At 61.5% G+C, this 20,417-nt stretch overlaps 1 protein-coding gene across 6 annotated transcripts in view; it reads right to left on the bottom strand.

Annotated features, from left to right (window-relative positions):
- The window catches only part of NAV1 (neuron navigator 1), a 205,829-nt gene that overhangs the window by 127,019 nt on the left and 58,393 nt on the right, over positions 1-20,417 (bottom strand). For 5 of the 6 annotated variants that reach the window (XM_064477314.1, XM_064477318.1, XM_064477317.1 and 2 more), the window contains exons 3-4: positions 17,220-17,323; positions 1,307-2,089 (exon numbers count right to left, since the gene is read on the bottom strand). In XM_064477314.1, the coding sequence (XP_064333384.1) occupies positions 1,307-2,089; positions 17,220-17,323 (887 nt within the window). The remainder of the gene's footprint in view (positions 1-1,306; positions 2,090-17,219; positions 17,324-20,417) is intronic. The other variant, XM_064477319.1, reaches the window with a different exon arrangement.

Here is a 20,417-nt window from a genome sequence, read left to right as displayed (position 1 = left end):
CCAGGAAGGTTGCAGTAGTTCGGCCAGTCTTCCCAGCCCTGCATTCTCCAGGCCGCCAGCCGACTATCCCACCCCCCATTCCCACGCGCCCCACCTCCTCCTGCCCATCACTCGGACCGCAGCCCGCGTCGGCCCCGCCCTTCACACGCGCACGGACACGCCCCTTCCCAGCCCCCCGCGGGGCGGGCGGCCAGCCTGGTACCCGGGAAGCTCCGGTCCCTGGGCGCGGGAGACCCACATCCCAACCACCGCAACAAGTCCGCGGAGCCACGGCGACTGCCCGGCTCCAGGCCTCGCCGCCGTCCTCTCGTGGCCCCGGCCCGACCCGTGCCGGCTCCCGAGGCCCGGCGGCCTTGCGTCCTGCACACCCCGGCTCTATCCTTCTCAGGGCATGGGTTCCCCGGGGAAAGCAAGCGCAGTTCCGGGGCCCGCTCCGGGTGTTTTGCATAGACTCCTCAGGCTTAGAGAACAATGGGCCAGCTCTCTGCGCTTCCTCCGCCCGGGCGAGCTTTGTTCCTTCCCGCCCGCTCGGCTTCCATTAGCCAAAGGGCAAAGGCTTTCCAGTCAACCAGGAGTCTCGGCGCGAACGCCCAGACCTTCCCACACGCTCTAAAAACCCGGCGGGGGCAGGGGCGGGGGCGGGGGAGTTGGGCCAGAGCCCGGGCCGAGGTGCAAGACAAGCATCCAGATGCGCGCAGCTGGCTGTCCGCCTGCCCCCGGGCCCCTGACGTGTCTCCTTGCCAGAACCCCCACACCCGGGAAATCCGACTCTGCTCCCACCGGGGATCCACAGAGGAAGTGCAGCCTCAGCTCCGCTCGGGGCCAGACAACCCTCACAGCTGCTTTCCCCGCATCTGCCCTCTAGATCGGCTCCCGCTGGGCGCTCCCCTGGCCGTGCTGCATGCTCTCCGGCCCAGCACAGACCACAACACAGCTGAGGTCTCCACCAGACCCCCAGATTTTGCCATATTAAGATTCTAGGCTTTAAGACTGGAGAAAGCAGATGGGTTCTACCTGGAGAAGCGATGCTCCCCACCCCACTGTCCAGCCTCACCTGAGGGAAGCCAGAGCAGAGCTCCGGCTCCCGCCTGGGGAGTGTCTATCACGGCGCACCTGGGCCACATGCACCTGGAGGTGGGCCAGCCGTGTACATCTGGGCGCAGCGTCGCGGCGTAGCCTGACCCGGGGTCCGCAGAGCCCCGCCGGGGGAGGAGGGCAGGGTGAGCCCCGCTCTCCCCACACCCTCCCTCGCAGCGGGCAGCGGGCACGGGAAAAGGCAGGGGTGGGGAGAGGAGGCAGGACTCACCCAGCACCTGGCTGAAGAGCAGCTGCTCCAGGTCTCCCAGCACGGTCACCACGAGCTCGGGGTCCACCTTGAGGAAGGCGCGCTCCTCCTGGCCCTTGGCGGGGGGCACGGGCCCGGAGCCCTTTTGCGCCTTGGCCTTGCTGGAGAGCAGCTCGTCGTCCGACTTGCCGTCGTCGCTCACGGCCGCCTCCGGAGCCTTGCTGAGAGGCTTGACCTCGGCGTAGGGGCCGCGCGGGATCCGGCTCGGCTTCCCCAGGCTGGGCGCGAGCGGGGCCATGGGGGTCTTGGCGCCGCCCGCCGGGCCGCCCTTGGCCTGGAAGAGCGAGTGCTCGGACTTGGACAGCGTCTTGGACATCAGCGGGGCCTCGCGGCCTTTGGACCCCGCCTTGCCCAGGCCCTTGGGCGCCTTGGCCATGTCGTCGCTCCACTCGGGCTCGTAGAGCTGCATCTTCTTCTCGGAGTCCGTGAGGAACGAGAGGTTGGTGAGCGACTTCTGCTTGCGCAGGTTGGAGGCGGGCGGCGCGCCGGGGACTCGACTGTCCACGCTGCCGGACTTGAAGACCTTCAGCTCCGCCGCGCTGGCCTTGGCCATGCCGCCGCCGCCGCCGGGCGCCTTGGCGCGCTTGGGCAGCATGCCTCTGCCGTCCGCCGCCGCCTTCCTCGCGGCGCCCCGCGGCTCGTCCGCGCCCTCGTCGCCGCAGCTCAGCTCCACTTCGGGCTGCACGCTCTTCACGCTGCCGCCCAGCATTCTGCCCGCGAGGAGCGCATGGACGATCCGCGCGTCTGCAGGCACGGGGAGGGGGGCGCAGGGAGGAGGAGCGGGGGAGGGGAGGGGGAGAGAAAGGACGGAAGAAACCGAGGAGGAAGGGGAGAGGAAGGGGGAGGCAGCGGGGAGGGGGCGAGCCGAGGGCGCAGGGGGAAAGAAACGCAAGGAAGGAAGCCGGGGAAAAGGAAAGAGCGCGGAAGCCGTGGAGCGATAGGGCGGGGCCGGAGGAAAAGGGGCGGGGCGGGGAAAATACAAATGAAAATTTAAAAATCAATCAAAGAACCGAAGCCCCGCGGCTCGCCGGCGCTCAAGGGTGCCCGGCGCCGGGTCCCGGCTCCCCGCCCGCCCGTGGGTCCCGCGGGCCGTGCGCCGCCCGCCAGCGACAGCGGAGGCTGCGGGCTGCGGCTGGAGCGCAGGAAGGAGGGGAGGGGAAGGCGGAGGAGCCGCTGGAGGAGGGGAGGAGTGTGCGCGAGCGCAGGGAGGTGGCGGAGAGAGTGTCTATTTCTGGCTTGGGAGGGGGTGGTATCTGCAGCCGAGATCCAGGGGCGGGTGAGTAGGGAGTAGGGGGAGATGAAGGATTCGACCCGGTTTTCTCCTCGCTTTCCACTCAGGGACGGGCAGGTTCTGTGGGCACGGGTGGCCCCCTGCCGCGCCCGGAGCGGGGGGCGGTGGAAAGGATCAGTCGAGGCGATGTTGGGGTGCAGGTAAAAGGCACTGAGACTGGGCGGCTCAGGGCGCGGGAGGGAGAGAGTGGGCTCGTGGGGCCTGTGGAGAGATGCGGGGAGGGGTGGAGCAGTAATATCCAGGTCATTGGTTCCCCACCCCCACCTCCAGGAAACTCCCAGCCCCACCTTCCTCAGTCTCTCAGACTCAAGGCTGCCCCCCTGAGGTGGGGATGCCGCCAGAGGAAGGGGGTAGAGGGTGGGCGAGGTGGCGGAGAGACTGGGCCTGGGGCCAACCGGGCAGAGGCCTCAGGGCATTGGAGGAAGGGACTGGCTCTAGGATCTGAGATTGGGCTCCCAGTCTAACTGACTGCATGACCTTGTCAAAGCCATTGCACCCCTTGGCTCTCTGTCTTCTCCCATGGTCGTTATAACACCAGCTTCAGGGGTAGGACTTTGGAACTGCCAAGTGCTTTGTCAAACCCAGAGAACTAGGAGGAGGCTGAGCACTGGCCCCTCGCCTGCCAGAGCTCAAGTGGGGCTTTGGAGCAATTTAAAAAGACTAGGCCCAGGGAGGCGAGATGGGGTGGAAGGGGGAGGAGGCTAGAGGCTGATGGAGTAGGCAGCAGAGCTGTCCCTCAGGAGAGGGCGACACTGCCCATCCTCCAGGGCCTCCCAGGTCAGGGCCACATTGCCTGAGCAAACGTTCCTCTTTGCTCAGGCGAAGGACAGGAAAAAGGGGGGATGTCTCTGAACACAGGCCCCAGTGGAGCCACACACTGGAGAGGGCGCAGCCCCGAGAACGCTTGGCCAGAATGCACTAGCCCTTGGCTCATCTGCCCGCCCTGTCCCCAGCCTCCCTCCCGACCCCCTCCCCCTAGAACCTGAGTCTGCCGGCCCATCCCCTCTCCTCGTGTCCATCACCGCAGCCCGCCCGGCGAGAGAGGCATTTGTGTGCGTGTCTGTCTCTCCCACCAGCATCCACGCTCTCGGAGGCAGAGCTGTGGCTCTCAGCACCTCGTGTGGAGCAGATGCTCAGCTGTGCTGGTAACGTGGATGTGGAGGCCTGTTCTCCAGGCCTGCTCCTGTGTGACTCCTGGGTCCTGGTAGTGTCCCCAGGACTCTGCTTCCCATCACCCCAGGGCTGGACTGAGACACCATAAAGTTGCAAGGACAGGGGCCGTGGCAGAGAGGAGGTGCTAACCACAGTACAGAGAACACAGACTTCTCAAGCAGAGGGGTGTTTGGGAAGAGATGTGGATCCTTGGTGGGGCCTTGGAGAAACAGAGAAAGATGGAGATGCTGCCCTCAGGGAACTCAATGTCTGGTAGGACATTCAAGATAATAGTTCAAGGCCTCGGAGAATAATCCCGTTCCTGGAAAACAACGACGTCATGACCATCAACACATTCACCAGGTAGACAGACGGAGGTGCGTAGACTCATTACAGGAATGACAAGGGGAGACTAAGCCCCAGGGACCAGGGTCCCTGGTCATCTCAGCGATGCTGTAACTCAGGGTCCCGAACTTCCTTAGTAGGGACTGAATACCTACAAGCATAGCAGTAAGATAGTGCTAGCAGTGAGAGGATGGGTGGAAACCTGGCAGGCTTCCTGGAGTAGGAGACAGTATAAATAAGGAAGGGTTCAGACCAGGAGGGCAGGGAGCAGGAGGTGGTGAGTGCCCAGCAGTGGCACTGCCTCCAAGGAGTAGAGGAGGGAGCTGGTGCAGGTTTACTAGAAGGTCCTGGGGCAGAGGGCACAGCACAGACTGGCCTCCACACCTGGGTCCAGCACTTAGGAGATTCTGTGTGGATTCAGGGCTCGTGACTTCAGATAGGGAATGAGAAGCAATCAGATCTGTTAAAGGGACTTAAGAGGTGCGCCAGAACGGTCTGGGCACAGAGAGCACCCAAGGAGGAGGCCGGTCATCAGATCTTCCCTCTGGGGACACACCAGATGCTCATGCTTCAGTCCAAACACAAGATCCCGGCTCAGGGAGGGGATCAAGTCCCATCAAATCTCTGGGTGACCATGCCCTCCCTCCCCCAACCCACAGCCACTTTTCATGAAGTCACAACCACTTCCGAAGTTCTCATCCTTACTCAGAGGTCTTCTCAAATTTGCACAAGACACAGCTAATTCAACCACAGGGGAATCTCACTGTTCCTAAAAATAGCAGCTTGAGAATCTGGGGACACTTTTCCCCTCATGCACCCGGTTACGGCAGTCCTTGCTTGTTGTTTGTGTTTCTCCTCCGGTACATCAGTTCAGTCTCCTCCTCAGCGGAGAAGGAGGAATTAACTGGCTGCCATCCGACTGAGAAGCATGATGTGCGCTGTGGCCCGCCCCAGCCAGCGTGTGCTGCTGGGGACAACGTCCAGGGCTCGTCCCTGGTGCCCGCGTCTGGGGGTCCCCCTCTCACACTAGTCCCTGGGGTTGCTCTGATGCTGCTCCACTGTTGCTCCGTCCACTGCCCCTCCTTGTCACTGAAGGCCCGCTGCCGCGCGGCCTGACCATCCGTCCTTCCTGGTTCTCACTCCCTCACTCGCTCCGGGGTTTCCGCCTGGTCCTTGCCACTCCCTTCAGTGCTCTTTATTCCTCTGTGCCTCCTCTCAGGGGATATCATTGCCCCAGTCCCCAAGCCCTTTCCCTCCCATCAATAAACGGCTCCTGGATTTACCTCCCTCTAGAAGAGAGGGTTTTCCAGAAGAGAGGCACCAGCCCCCCACCCCCCACTCCCTCTGCACAAAATGCCACCTGTCAATCTGCGAGATGGAAAGCACCCTCCGTGCTCGCCTCCTGGGCTGATTCAGGGCTGATCCCCGTGAGTGCCGGTCCTCCAGGTACTGCTCACCCTCCCACTGTCCCTCTCTGAAGGGTCTTGCTGTGGTAGTCCCTTTAAATTGTCATCTTGGCCTCCTGGAACTTACAGAGGCTCCCTAATGCAGCCTCTCCCTCTATCTGGCTCTTTTTTTTTTTTTTTAATTCCTTTCACATGCCCTGAGTTTCCCACCATCCTCTACTGCAATGGGAGCGCTCAGCTGCCGTGGCAACAGCCATTCCAGCATCAGTCGATAAAGCCAATATATGCAGAATGCTTCCTCGAGTGATTCCTGGAACGACAGGCTCCTGCCCTGGCACAGCATCCCCGAGCCCGGCCTGGAGCCCCTGCCCTCTGCCCACTGTGGGGCAAACAGGCAGGGCTGGTCCAGTGAGGAGAGCTCACGAGAGGCTGTGTGGTGCGGCAGAGGCCCGGCTGGGCGGGGAGTGGGAGCTGATGCTGCAGTGACCAGCAGAAGGGGACTGGACCCTGCCCGGTCTCCAGAGGGGACACAGGGAAGGAGGCTGGTTTGGAATCATGGAAGCCCCCAGTCTCCGGCCCCCTAAAACCACTCGTCTCCTGACTCATCTCTCTCCAAAGGCGTTGGCAGTCTCTGGAACAGGGTGGGGTGACTGATTTGACCGTGTCTGTTGACCGATAACTTAAAGCAATTTGAGGAATGAAGATACAGGCATCTGGCCAAGGACAGGCATGCTCTGTGATTTTACGTCCCCCCACCCTGAGACTAGAAGCAGATAGAACCCAGGTTGCCTGTGGGGGGTCTGGAGTCTACCCCTTGGTTTGAGGTAGGATTTCGGGGGGTGGGGAGAGAGGGAGAGAGGGGAAGTTGGGAAGGAGGGCTAGGCTGCTCCCATCCTGTTGACCTTGAAGGGTGACCTTGGGAGGAGGGGGATCTGAGGCAGGGGTAGTGGGCAGGCAAGTCCACACTGGGCTCCCTCAAGAGCAAAGGGCAGAGTAGAGAAGACGGGAAGGTCCTCTTGATTTCTGTGCCCACAGTCAGGATCTGGAGAGATGGGGCTGGGCACTAGCCCCCCAACTCTGGGCCAGGGCGGAGCTGTCATCAGCCCAGCTGAGCAACCAGCACCTTCTTTAAGGTGTCCCTGCGCAGGCTAAGATGAGGTTTTCCATCACATCCCCAGCAGATTCCAGTGCCTCCGCCTTTGTAGAAAGCCCTCCAGCCACTGATGCCCACTTCCTCCAGCCCTTTTCTCTGCCACCTCATCCCCTGTGTCCTTCCAGCTCTCAGCAGGGACTTCTCGAGTACTCAGAACACGCACGAGGCCAGGCTGGAGGCTGCTGACACAGCCGGCGCACCCAGACACGCAGCCGCACGTCTCACACCTGCTCAGTGCCTTCTCTACGCCAGCTGTGACAGGTGCCGGGGACGGCAGGGAGCAGGACAGACAAGAACTCTTGTCCTCAGGGAACTTCCACTCAAACGGGAGGGACAGGCAATACATAGAAACAGTAGCCACTGAAAAGCGCTAAGGAGTGAAAACAAGGCAGGAAGGGGAATACAGAACACCCGTGGGCAGGGGGTGAATTTTTGACATGGTGACCAAAGAAGGCGTTACTGAGAGGGTACATTTAAGCAGAGATCTGAAGAGGAGAGGGAACAGTCTCTGTGGGTATCTGGGGAAGAGATTTCCAGGCAGAGGGAGCAGCCTGTGCAAAGGCCGAGGCAGAGTGTGCCTGGCGCGTTTGAAGAACTGCAAGGAGATGGGAGGCACGACTTCGGGAGCAAAAGGACGGGGCCAGCACAGGAGGTGGTGGAGGCGAGTGTGTGGATGCTCTGAGGTCACGACCCGGCCTTTCACTCAGTGAGCTGGGAGCCCCTGCAGGCTCAGAGCAGAGGACTGAAGGGTCACTCTGCCACAGGGGGCTGGACTCCTAGACAGGAGTGGCTGCAAAAATGGGGGTGAGAGATGACGGTGGCTTTGGTGGTGGTCAGGAGTGGTCACCTCTAGGCACATTTTGAAGCCATTAGGATTTGCTGAGGGACCGGCTGTGGGTGTGTGTGGAGAGAGGGGTCAAGGGGGATTGGGGCCTGGACCATGGTCAGGTCAGAGCTGCCGTCAGGCAAGACAGAAGACTTGAGGAGCCAGTGTGGAGGAGGACAGAACCCTCTAGCCCCCTGGCCCTTCCTGACAGCACGGGGCCCCCTCCAGATGCCTCCCCTGACTCACTCCACGCAGTTTGCTGCAGCCGCTTCAGTAACTTCCTCCCACCCGTGGCCGGCAGTCTTCATCCGCTCGTCTGTGCTCCCCAAGGCTCCCTCTTGGGTTGGTCTTCAGATAAGGAGCTCTTCTGAGAACGCATCACAGCCCTTTGCATGCAGTGGGCTCTCAGAGTATTTGATGAATGAGGAAGTGAATGAATGCGTGACTCAGAGCAGACGTGTGGGGGCTGTAAACAGCAGTGACCTCCCAGTACCCGTGGGGAGATCCGGCGCAGCTGGGGCGCTGGAAAGGGAGCCAGGCCCTGGGATGGCGTCCCAGCAACCTCTCCTCTCCCCTCTCTGCAGCCCCGGGCCGCAGGGAGGCCAGCAGACCCTCTCTTTGCCCCTGCGAGGGACACGCTGGTTCTTTAGCAGAATGACCTTGGGATGGGTCACAGCTGGGACCCTGTCCTCCCCACGTCCCTGCTTGCACACCTCTGGGAGACAGCCCAGCTGGGTGGGAGACAGACTTCTCCACCGTGAACCTGAGCCCCACCCTCCATGGCCCCCGGGAGGAGGAGAGGAGCCAGCGGGCACAGTGGCCCAGTAGGAATGCACCAGTGTGCTTGCACCTCCGGGCCTCAGCCAGGAAGCCCTCCCAGACTGACACACTCGCTTCCTCCCAGCCTTGTCACCACTTTGGTTTTGCCAGGGCCTGGCTCAGCTGCTCTGGTCCCAGGAGGCTCCCTAACTTAGGGTTGGGACTTTTCTTCTGGGATCCAAGGCTGGGAGTCCACGTGGGCTCAGAGAGATTTGCTGTCCACTCAGCTGCCAGGGGAACGAGGCCCAGCAAACTGAAGGCGGGGAGTGCAGCCAGGGAGCGTGGGCTGGCCTAGCGTCTGGGGAGGGTGGGGGTGCTGAGGAACTCTCGCTGCAGCCCACGCTCCTCGGGGCTCACGTGGCCTGGACACATCTGCCCTGACCCTCCAGGCCAACAGGACACAGATGAGGCTGCCCATTGGGGGAAATGGCCGCCTCCTCTAGGAAGCCTTCTCTGACTGCATCCCAGGCTGGTCTTTAACTCTCCTCTCCACTGATTAGAGTCGGGGGGCCGTGCGGTCAAATTCTGCCCAGTTATACCCCAGGGATAGACCCTCTCTGTCTAGATGAATTGTAACCCCATGTTGGTACCTCTCCGAAATTCATAAATTGAAACTCATCCCCAGCATGGTGGCAGGGCGTTTGGGCGGTAACTGGGTCACAAGGGCGGAGGCTCACGTGGGATTCGTGCCCTTGTAAGAGGAGCCACCAGGCCGCTTGCTTCCTCTCTGCACCACTTGAGGACGTGGCGAGAAGACAGCGGTCTGCAGACCAGGAAAAGAGCCCCTGCTTGGAGCTGAAATGGCCAGCACCTTGACCTGGGGCTTCCCAGCATCCAGAACCGTGAGAAATACACTTGTGCTGTTGAAGCCCCCCGGTCCACGTCCTCCTGTTAAGGCGGCCTGAGCTGACGAGCCGTCTCCCTCCAGGGAGCCGTCGGGAAGGGCTCGCTGATGCTTGTTAGGCTGAGGGGCCGGGGGTCTCACAGCCACTGCGCACCTGCCGTTGCCAGGGACCCTCCCAGACAGCTCACATGCATCGTTTCATGAAACCCCCTGAAGCAGGGACTATCATTACCTTCATTTTACAGAGAAACACACTTTCCCAGGGTCACCCTGCAGGCTGCTGGTGGATTCGGAATCTAGACATAGGTCTGTGGTCTGACATCCTCCCACAACTTCATGCTGTTACCGTGCAGCTGCTCCTGGGGCTTGCTTAGTAACTGCGTGTGACCCCAAGAAGTGTGGAGCCCCCATCGCAGGGACTCTGGGGCCGTGGTGGAGGAGGGAGGGCTGGGTCCTGGAGGGAGAGTGGAGAGGAGGCCCCACCTCTCCTCCTGTCCTGCCCAGGAGCTCCCCGGAGCCCAGACGCCCACTTGCCCTCGGGTCTGCACGGGTCTGGGACTGGCCTGCAGGGTCGTGGGGGGGGACAGGATGGCGGAGCCTTCCTGTGGGCACAGCTGCTGGGCTGCAGCAGCACCGGTCAAAGCTCAGCCTCGTGACCTCTGTCCTGGGGTCCTGGTCACTTCCAGTGGATCTGGCACTCCCAACAATCCCAGGACCCCTGGGGGACTTCCCCATCCTCAAGTCTCGGGGGCCTCAGGTTCCCTGCAGGACCGCTCTGTGGCCTTAAGAGAATATCCATGTTCTCCACACATCTGCTGGCCATGGAAGAATCCGTGGGAGTTGGGGTGGAGGACGCCTACTCCCTCTGCTCAGGGCTGGCAGCAGGGAGGGGCGGGCTGAGGACCTGGTCAGACACAGGACCCACTGGAAGGCAGATCCCCTGCTCCCCGGCTAACAGACAGACTAGGATAAGAAAGCTGGCTGTTTCCCACATGTGCTTGACTGGTGTGTTGCCATGGCAACCGCCCCACACACCTGCAGGGGTGTCCGTTGCACCCTGGGCCCCAGAGGAGCGCTACGAGGCCCAGGTACCAGGTTCTGAGGCCAGGACCAACCAACCAGTTGTCATGGCGACCGCAGGCTGCCAGTGGGCGGGGGTGGGAACTCCAGGCAGGGGAGGGGGAGGGCAGGCTGGGCGGTGGATCCTGTGTGGGAGGGAGGCGTGCAGACTGGCTGTGTGGGTGTGCATCCTCTGCTTCTGGCCAACCCAGAATCCACTCTGACCCGTCTGTGCAGAGTTGGGTGTTTTAAGGCCATTGAACCCCGATGCTCAGTGAACCTCAAAGGCAATTTTCCTCTCTGTTCTGCCTTGGGGCAGAATGGATCCATTTGGACTCAGTCCTATTACTTGGGAAGAAATCCAAAAACCTGATGAGGGAAGACATAAGGCCTAAACCGGAGGCCGCCTGGCCGGCCCTGAGACGCCATCACTGCCACAGAGCAGGATTTCCTAATCTGTGTTCATGGACTGGACCCAGGAGGCCCATAAGACCCACCCTTAAATACGAGTTTTGGGTGTGACTACATCCATTTGTCTGGGAGGCATACTGTGACGTCAACCAGGCTCTGAAAGAGGCCACAAGATTAGAGACAGCTCCGGGAAGGAGGAGACACCTCGGCCCACTTGAGCTGCGTTAGCGAACCTGGCCTCTCTCTGCCTGCACAGAAAGGCGCTCCCACTCCGCTTGGTGCTGGGTGGGCACCTCTTTGCTTTATTAGAGGCTTATCAGGTTTTTAACAGAGGCATTAAAGTTGACTGGAGATGCCATGGGTGCCTCTCTCAATGGGTTTTAGTGGAATCATCACTGGCGACCACTTGGCAGGGACAAAGCACTCTGCCGGGTTTGCCCACTGGTGTGGCTGAGGGCCCGCCTGCCTGCAGCCTGATCTCAGCTCCGGACGCTCACCTCCTCTGAGCCTCCGGCTCCTGGGGGCCCGGCCCCCGGCGCAGGAAGGATGCTGTGAGCTCACAGTGTCAGGCTCCTGTCCTGGACTGTGGACTTGGGGCTGCCCCCACCCCCCGCTTCCAGTAGGGCTGAGCTCTCCTCCTGTCCCAGGCGCTCCCTTCCCTCTCTGACCTCAATCCTTCTCATCAGAGGGCACGCTCTCCACCCGCCCTGCCTGCCCTCCATGGAGGTGGAATGACTTTCTTGAGGGAAGGGACAGCCAAGGGGTTCTCTGACCTCCCAACCACTCCCAGGGCTTGGGCGACCCCACACCCACCCGCCTCCCTCCACTCTCTGAACCCCCGACCCCACAACCCGGGATACACGCACAGGAAGGCAGGTTTTTCCTTCCTTCTGCCCCTTAAAGGCCTCACGTGGACAAACACTACAACCAGGGGTGGGTCTCAGCCCTTAGCCCTCCTGGCCACTGTGTCCCTGTCACCTCATTCCCCACCCCACTGCCGCTCCCAGGGCGCCCTCTGTGTAGACTGCCAGTGTCTCCTGGAGGAGGGTCTCATCCTCTCACCACAGGGATGGGGGGCCTGTGGGGCGGGGGATGCTGTGTGCTGGCTGCTGCCCGCTCGGGGGTGCCCAGGGAGTTCCTTGAACGTGACTGGCTTGGTCAGGGGCTTCCCTTGAGATGAGGGCCCTGCAGGCTCTGCCCCGCCTGGGCCCCCTGGGGAGACCCTGCTTCATGAGTTGGGAGGAGGACTGGCCCCCTTTGCCAGAGGGTTGGTGCGAAGCCCAGGGAAGCCAAGTCTTCAGGGCAACACTGGAGGTGAGGGAATTCTGGGCATGGAACTTTCTCTCCGTGACTCAAAGAGAGGCAGGGTGGGAGTTTAGCTAACAGCTCCTCCCACGGCTGAAACTTCTGTCTGCCCCACAGCTTCCTGGATAACTGCCCTGCAGTTGTAGGGGGTGGCCTGACCCAAGAGACCTCCTCCCGGTATCTTATCCTTAAGACGTGCCCAAGGCCTGCAGGTGCAGGGCAGCATTTCCTAGGAAGAAAGATAGCAGTTCATTTGAGGTGGGAGAGCTGAATCTCAAAACCTGGCCAGGAGGGGCTGCGTCTGGGACAGATGAGCATGGAACACAGGGGCGGATGCGGTGGCTTTCCCAGCACCGGAGACCGCTGCTGCCTGCGTTCTTGGGGGCGTCACAGAGCCAGAGCTCGGTCCTTGCTCTCTGGGCTAGGAGACAGACTCAGAGCTAGGGCTTCTCCACCATGGGGCCGGCATGCAGATCATGTCCAGCTGCCCAGGCAGAACACTGCACCGCTCCAGAACAGCCACAGAGGCTCCACGGGGCAAAATCTTGGCCCACTTTGTCCATAGAAGTACCCAATCTCTAGAGCAGTGCCTGACACACAGTCGGTGCTGAATGAGAGTCTGGTGAACGGACAGGAACTGCCCCGGGTGGAACGGGAAGCAGGGAAGCCAGGCCTGGCCAGGCCTGGGTATTATTTCCTGAGCACTGGTGGGCGCAGACGCCACGGGGCCACTCGCACCCCTTCCGGAGAGGGAGTGGTTGGGGTGCCCAGGATGCCCTGCTTGCGCTATGTTTTCTTTCCTTTTTTCCTTTTTGTTTTAAAAATGGAGGGAATGGGGACTGAACCCAGGACCTGGTGCCTGCTAAGCACGTACCCTACCCCTCCTCAGCTCTGTTGGTTTTGAGCCTCCACTAAAATGGCTCCCACGGGGCCGACCCCCCTTGGAGATGAGTCCTGTTCCCAGCCAAATGATGACTTGAGAAGTCACCCCTGCCCCTCCCTCCCCTACTCCTTCTCCAAAGGAATAGAATCCAGATCCCAGGTTCTAGTTCAAACCCCCAGTGGGGACTTCGGATGACCTCCCAGCTCTGGCCTTTCCCTCTGGGGGCCAAGCCCCGCCTCGCTGGTCATCTCACAGCCTCTCCGGCTTCCTGGGGGCACCGGGACCTGGGACTTGCGCCCTTCCCTTGAGGTCACGGCAGGCATGGCCCAGAGCGTGACTCCTGAAGACTAGTGCCTGGCCTCCAGTCCTGGCCGGACCACCTAGGGATGTCACTCAGCCTCCCCTCCTCTGTCAGGTACACAGGGCCTGCAGCGACAAGTAACACCCGGCATGCATGGAGTGGTTGCTGTGCACCAGGACGTCTTCCGAGCACTTTGCTTATGCTGGCACACTTCACCCCCACAGAATCCTAGGAGAGGTGCTGGCGTCATCGCAGAGGCACAGAGAGGTTTGTCACCTGCCCAAGGTTGCACAGCCAGCAAGCAGCAAGGCCGCAATGCGAAGAGGGCTGGGGTCCCAACGCTCGCATAGCTGTCAGACGGGTAAGAGGGCGCCGTGCAGTGCGCGGTTCAGAGGAAGCAGGGTAAGTGTCAGCCACTGCTGTTCAGTGTTCCTGTGACCTCCCATCCCAGCTCCTGGACCTGGCCGTATGCTGGGTCCCAGCTGCCTACCCTGTTTATCCAAACCCGGCCTCGGAAGGTCCTGCACTCCACACCTGTCTGCCTCACAGCGGCCCTGACCTGCCTGAGCCCTGAGAACACAGCTAATACTGCCTGCCTGGAGCTTGGACTGTGTTTTCTAGTCAATTGTCTGCATGTCCTCTCTCCACGGATGGCTGGGACACAGCCCAGCTTAGCCTGACAGTCCCCAGAGGGCAGGAACACGGCAGGGCCAACACAGCGTGAAATGACAGAGTTTGGGGACGACAGAGCCGTGGCATCCTGGGCTTGGCTCGGGTCGGGGGAGATGCCGGCGGGGACTGGCTCACTGGACCTGGCAGAGGCAAGAGAGACCCAGCCCAGCTTGCATGGGGCACAGTTAACCCAGCGGGTCCGGAGGCACAAAGAGGGCGACATTGACAGGCCTGGGTGCAGCCCCCTCGCTGTGCATCCTCAGACAAGTCGTTTTCCATAACCTCTCTGAGCTGAGCTCCCGCATCTGCACAGAACAACCGTCCCAACTGCAAAGGCGTGTAAGGTGCTTACAAGGGACGTCATGGGGAGTGCTTGGCGCTGCGCCCTGCACAAGGTAAGTGCTCAATAAACAGCAATCATCATCACCACTGGGTCCTCTCCGAGTCCGGGAAGCCAAAGGCAGTGGTCCTGGTTTCAGCTCATCTGCCAACTGCCCTGAACCTCTCTGTCCTTGTTGAAAATGAGGCCACATTTGGGTGAAGCCAAAGTCTGGTAGAGCTTTGACTTCCTGGGTCCTTTGAGCTCCTTCGCAGCCCTGGGAGACTTGGATCTGGCCTGAGGTCGTGCCTGGGAGCCCAGAGCAAAGCCACCCCCGAGGGGAGGTGCCAGCCCTGCTCCTGCCCGGGGAGGGCCCCCCGGGCCCGAAGTCTCTCTGGCTCCAGAACCCGCACAGCGTGAAAAGCTTAATTGTGGCCTGGAGATGGAGTCAGCTCAACCACCGAGAGGCAGGAAGGAAAAGCAAACAAGCCTAGTGTGAGGCCACCTCCCCACGGCCCCTGCAGCCTCGCGTGAGAAGCGAGGTGGGTGGGGGGAGCCTGGCTCGTTCCCCAGCGACATGTGCTACGATGAGAAAAGACCCCTTCATGACGTGGCTACTCAGTGCTCCCTCAACACGCCACAGAGCGGGAGCAATTAAGGAATCAGTGTCAACCTCGGGGTGACCCTTCCCATCCCCTGCACATGCCTCGCACACATGGGCCCCCCGGGACGCCAGCCTGGCTTTCCAAATTAGGATCTGACAGAGCCTGGACGCTGCTCTGTGCTGATGGCACAGCTAGGGGCGAGGGGGGTCAGGGCCCACCACGGACACCCCCACACTTGCCCAGGGCAGAGGTGGAGGGAGCAGCTGATTGTGGAAGGCCAACCCCAGCACCCTGAGGGCGGCGGGTTCTCGCGGGAAATTCTCTTCCTGCTACACAAAGACCGTTCACCCTCCTGTGGGCTCTGTTCACAGGCAGAGCACTGCCGGGTGGCCGACCTCCTCGCCTGGGCCACTTCGGCGCTCCCGAGGAGCAGGTGGGGAAGCAGGGACGACGCAGTCTCCAGGTGAGGCTCCCCGGGCTGCACGCTGACTGAGAACGCCCTGAAGGCAGGTCCCGACTTAGTCACCTTCTACCCTGGGTGGAGCTCAGTGTCGGCACGAAGCAAACGCGCTCACGGAAGCTTTGGTGAGCGAAGGCAGTGACCAGCGAGACTGTCCTGCCCGGGGCGTCTCCCCCTTCCTCTTCTTTCCGTTGTTAAGTTGAAGTCTAGTCAGTTTACAATGTTGCGTCAATTCCTGGTGCCCAGCATCGTGTCTCGGTCATACACGCGCACACACACACATATTTGTTTTCATGTTCTTTTCGTTATAGGTGACGACATGGCACTGAGCAGAGCTCCCTGCACTCTACGGAAGAAACCTGTTTTTATCTGCCTCTCTTCCTCTTGTCTCTGGCCTTTTCAGGCTCAGAGGACAGGCTCCCCAATGAAGCACAGGCAGACCCCAAATCTCTCCCCCATCCCGCCCGTCAAAGAGCGTGTGGTATCCTTGCCCGAGATGGACCCTGTGACCTCAGCCAGGGCGGGAGCAGAGGCGGTGCGGGGACCCTGCCCCTCCCCTGAGACCCCGAGGAAGCAGTGGCGCTCTGCCATCTACCAGACCCTTCAGACGGAGCTGGGGAGGCTGGTCGTCCCACCCAGCCCAGGGGCTCCCGCAGCCGGTCTGCAGGACGGCAGAGTGAATGTCCTCTCGCCGGCCCATCGGATGGTAATCGTGAGCGGTACCGGGTGGGTGAGGTCGTCAGGCCCGTGCGATGTTGCACACACATGAGGAAGCCATTACACTGACAAAACTGCAGATGTAAAAATAGAGCTGCACATAGTTTCCTGGTTACCACATGCTAGCGCTGATGGGCTTTCAGTGCCAGCGAAATGTGGTTTCCTTCTGTCCCCCACCATGCCCCACCTCCCCGCACGTGCACTTACTGTGGGAGGCATGGCTGACTTTCTAGACGCCCCGTGTCTCCCCCACGACCATCCTCCACAGGGCTCACCGCGGAAGGGGGGTGATGCTATCCTGGCCACCGCTGGGGGCCAGGCCGGCGCAGGACCAACGGAGCCAGCTCCAGGCTGAGAGGGACACCCACCACCCCCTGCAGGGGACAAAGAAGGCAGGGCCAGCCACCACCGGTGTCCAGTGACATCAGGGTCAGGCTGTGTCCAAGCCCCAGCTTTGCCACTGGAGCAGGGCCCTGAGACAAGGCTGAGAGACAAACCCTCCAGACAGGCTCAGGTTTGCCAAAGCAAGTCCTCTCCTTTCTTGGGATGAACCCTCCTTGGAAGCTGAAGGGTGGTGCTGGTTCCCTACAGGGCAGAGTCTCGGGCACCTCTGCAGTGGACCACAGCCGTCCTCTAGGCGCGTCTTAATGGTGCAAGCAAATCCACACACACCCCTAAACCCTGCAAGGAGCAGAATCGGACCCCCTGGGGCCCAACCCACGCACACAAGGCACTCGCCCACCCCTCCTCACCCCTCCACCCAGACACCTCCTGAGACCTGCCGCAGCAGAGACAGACTGTCCCAGGAACGGCCGTGTCTCGGCCCGCGGTCCTTGGAGAGCACCACTCGCTTGTTTGTGTTTTGGGGGCCTCCTTGGGAGGCGCACATTCTGGTTCCCGAGGTGCTGAGGTGCCGTGAACAGCACTGTGTGCGTGGGGGGGGTGGGGTTCTGGCTACAGGAGGCTGTGGGGAGGTGGCCGCATGGGCGTGGCCTGCTGATGTGGGTCTAGGGGAGGGAGCGCACTGCGGGCCGTTGGTCAGGTGGCCCTACACTGCCTCCCAGCTACACACGCGGCACCTTCCGGGATAAAGCTGGCCGCTTTCCTTCCCTGACTTGCTCCGGGGGTGGGAGTGGGAGGACCAACCCTGCAAGGAGTCAGGTGTGGCGAGAACTCTAAGTGCAACTGACAGGTCGCGGCCTCAGCGTGAAGAGATGTGGCCGTTTGGCCGGGCCACTCCTCCCATGTGGGCGGTGAGAGAGTTCTGGTCCAGCGGCCTCTCCCCCGGAAGTCTGCCCTCACTTACCCATGCACGAGAGGCTCTCCTCAGTCCCGCCGGGGGGGCCAGAGTAGCCATCAGAAGCCCAGCTGCCCTGGCGGAGGGGGCCAGGTTCCTGGTCTGTCTGCGCCCTGCGGGACACAAAAGGGTGGTCACTCATGGTGGAGGCTGCCCTGGCCTCAAAGCCTCTCCCCGGGGCTATGGAAACCCCTTGGAACCTGGTTCTTCCCCTCTGCTGTACCCTGCATCCCTCTGAACTGGGCCCCCAATGGGCACACATGTGCACCCCAGCGGGCAGCAGGCCTTCTAGGCAAAATGAGGCTGGGTCGGGGGTGGGGGCACCCCATGTCACCAGGACACCTGATGCCAGTGGCCCTTTAGTGTCTACCAATTCCTAGGAACATGCGTCACCCATGGGGCAGGCAGCAGGACCCCCAGTGACGCTGGGCCTTGGGTCCCACGTCCTGCTGTGCACCCTGCCCTCCGGCTGTGCACATGCCCAGAGAGGGGCTCCCTCTGAGGCTGAGGTCACTGATCCCGCAGGAGAGTTTGGGGGGCCCGGTCCTCACAGTCCAGGCAGCGAGGGGGTCAGAGAGGAGGGCCAGCTCTGCCAGGGTCACAGCGACTCTCGGGAGAAGTCCTGGCTGGGCCAAGCAAGAAGGAAGGGTGAGGCCTCCCAAGTGCACGCAGACGTCCGAGCACAACCCAGCCGTACAATCGCTCCTGGGAACAAAGGCTGTAGGAGCTTTTATTATAGGCAATTACCCGGCTCTCCGAGCTGGCCCGCCCACTGTCCGCCCGCTGTCTCCAGCTAAATGGACCCCTTGGCAGCTTGGCAGCGGGTGTGGGGAGGGCGGTGCAGCGGGAGGAGAAACCGATGGTGGGCCAGGCCGGGGCCAGGGCGAGGCCGGGGCCCTGTGGGTCTCAGCACTACTGAGATGTCCCTTCCCCTCTCTCCAGTCTGCACTTCTCCAGCATCAACACGGCCAGGACGCTGGGCCCAGCTGTTAACTTGCTGTGTAACACAGAGCACGTGTCTGACACCCAGGTCAGCCTGACGGTCGGTCGGGGGCTGGGTGAGGGGCTTGCTGGCTCTTCAAAGCCAGGCAGGCAGTTGTGAGGCCTTGAGGGTCTGCAGGCCTCTGAGCTGGGGCGGGGACGGAGCAGGCTGGGGGAACTCAGAGGCAGCAGGAGGCCCCACCTTGCCTGGGGACTGCTAGGAGTGACGTGGTCAGCCACCACGTGCCGCCACAGGGACGGAGCACCACGGGGGCAAAGGGAAACCGGAATTGGTTGGTTTCTTGGAAGAAACGAGCAGAGACCCAGGTTCCTGGAGGAAAGGTTGCAACACATTGGTGAGACGGTGACAGGACGTCCTGCTGGAGAAGGGGATTCTCTACGGCGCTTCACTGAATGACATCACGTGTGCAGAGCCTGGCCGCCCCGCCCAGGGTGGCAGGCAGTGCCGGTAGACGCAGAAACCGTTTGCTGTTCATTAACATTGCCGCCATCAGGCAAGGGCCAGTGCGGGTGCACGTGGGCCAGGCACGCCCGTCCCAGGGCAGCGGGAAGGCAGCCTTCACTGCGCTCACCTTGGGCGGGTCTGCTCTTCCGTGCCCACCTGCCTCCGCCTCCCCGCACACGGCCAGGCTGCCGTGGCCCCCTCACTTCCCAGCCCGAGCAGACAGCACCATTTCTCTGGAAGTGAGTTGAAGGTTCAACCAGAGGGAAGAAAACCCATGACCTGACACTCCCGCCGCCATTAACTGCACCCTCCTAACGGAGGTCTGACCAAAGGCCCGCAGTGGGAGGGAGGGGAGGCCTGCCCGGGAAGAAACCACCTGCGGGGGCCCTTCTGCAGGAGGGCAGGGGCGAGTGAGGTCGGGATCTGATGGAGCCAGATGTCTGAGGCCAGAGGGTCCGGAGCAGACCTTCTCTGGTCCTGGGGACAGGGGTGTCCAGAGGGAGGCTGTCCCTGGGTCCTGGGGAAGGATGGAGGAGCTGGCTGTGGCGGCAGGGCAGGGGATGACCGCCATGGCTTCATTCCCTGGAGAAGCAGGTCAGCCAGGAGCCACCTGGAGGCAGGGAGGGGAGACTGGAACCTTGGCTTGTGTGATGGGCTGGAGCTTTGCAGAGGAGGCCAAGGTATGGGGTGGAGGGGGTAGAGTCCCATGAAAACAGGGTCCGTGAGCTCCAGGGAGCAGATGGCACCTTCCTGCAAGGACGGCCCAGTCCCGCACTTGGCTGAGTTGCCCAAGGCAGTAGCTCCAGGCTCTGCAGGGTGTGGGGGTTTGCACCCTGCCCACTGCCCACAGTGCTGTAGGGGGGTGTCTTTGGTCCCAGCGTTGCCCTGCCCGAACCATGACCCTCCTGCAACCCTGACCCAGGGCCTGGGAAAGGCAGGGCCTAGGAGGTGGGATGGTGTGACACTTTTCCATTTAAAATGCAAACAGACAACTGATGTTTGCTGAGCAGAGGTTGCATTGAATCGTTCACAGGAAAAAGTCCTGACCTCTTTGGAAAATGTCAGAATCAAAATCTGCCAGGAGGCTTGGAGGGTAGATGATGCAGGGTCTGAAACAGTGTAACTCCTGGACACTTTTCCCCTGAGACGGAATTCAAAATGAAGGCACTCAGGCAGGGGAAGCCAGTCCCGGAGTCTGCAGGAAGACAGGACTCCGGCTGGAAAAGGGCCGCTCCCTTGAAGGGCTGCCCTGCATTTCTGCCTCCTCGGGTTCTCCCAACAGCTTGGGAGTCGGAGTGGAGAAGGTCACGGGGAAGACGGGAGCTGCTTCTCAGGAACGGGCGCTGGGTGCACAGGGCGCCGGTCGGGAGAGATGCCACAAGAGGCGGGGGTTGGGGGGAGGATTCCGCTGGGGGAGGAGCCAGCTGGGGTCCACAGTGACGGGAAGCCCATGGCCGTGGGTGCCTTGTAAACCCCTCTGCTTGCTGGGAAGTTCTTCCTCCTGAGCTTCAGATCTCCCTTGACGTCCAACCACCACGACGCTGACTCAGTGCTCCGGAGCTGCACATTTCAGAACAGCTCTCGGACCCTCTCAGCCTTCCTTTTCCAGAGCAAGCTGCTCCAGCTCCTTTAATCATTCCTCTAACACCTTTTTGGCTCCCTCCCCATCCCCAAACTGTCAGTCTTTCTCTAAATGTGTTTTCATGCACCAGGGTCCTTTAAAAATGTGGAGCTGGTAACTGAGTGTAACCCTCTGAAGG

Source organism: Camelus dromedarius, chromosome 21 (assembly GCF_036321535.1).
Source record: "Camelus dromedarius isolate mCamDro1 chromosome 21, mCamDro1.pat, whole genome shotgun sequence".
Lineage (NCBI taxonomy): Eukaryota > Metazoa > Chordata > Mammalia > Artiodactyla > Camelidae > Camelus > Camelus dromedarius.
This window is presented reverse-complemented; position numbering and strand designations above follow the sequence as displayed.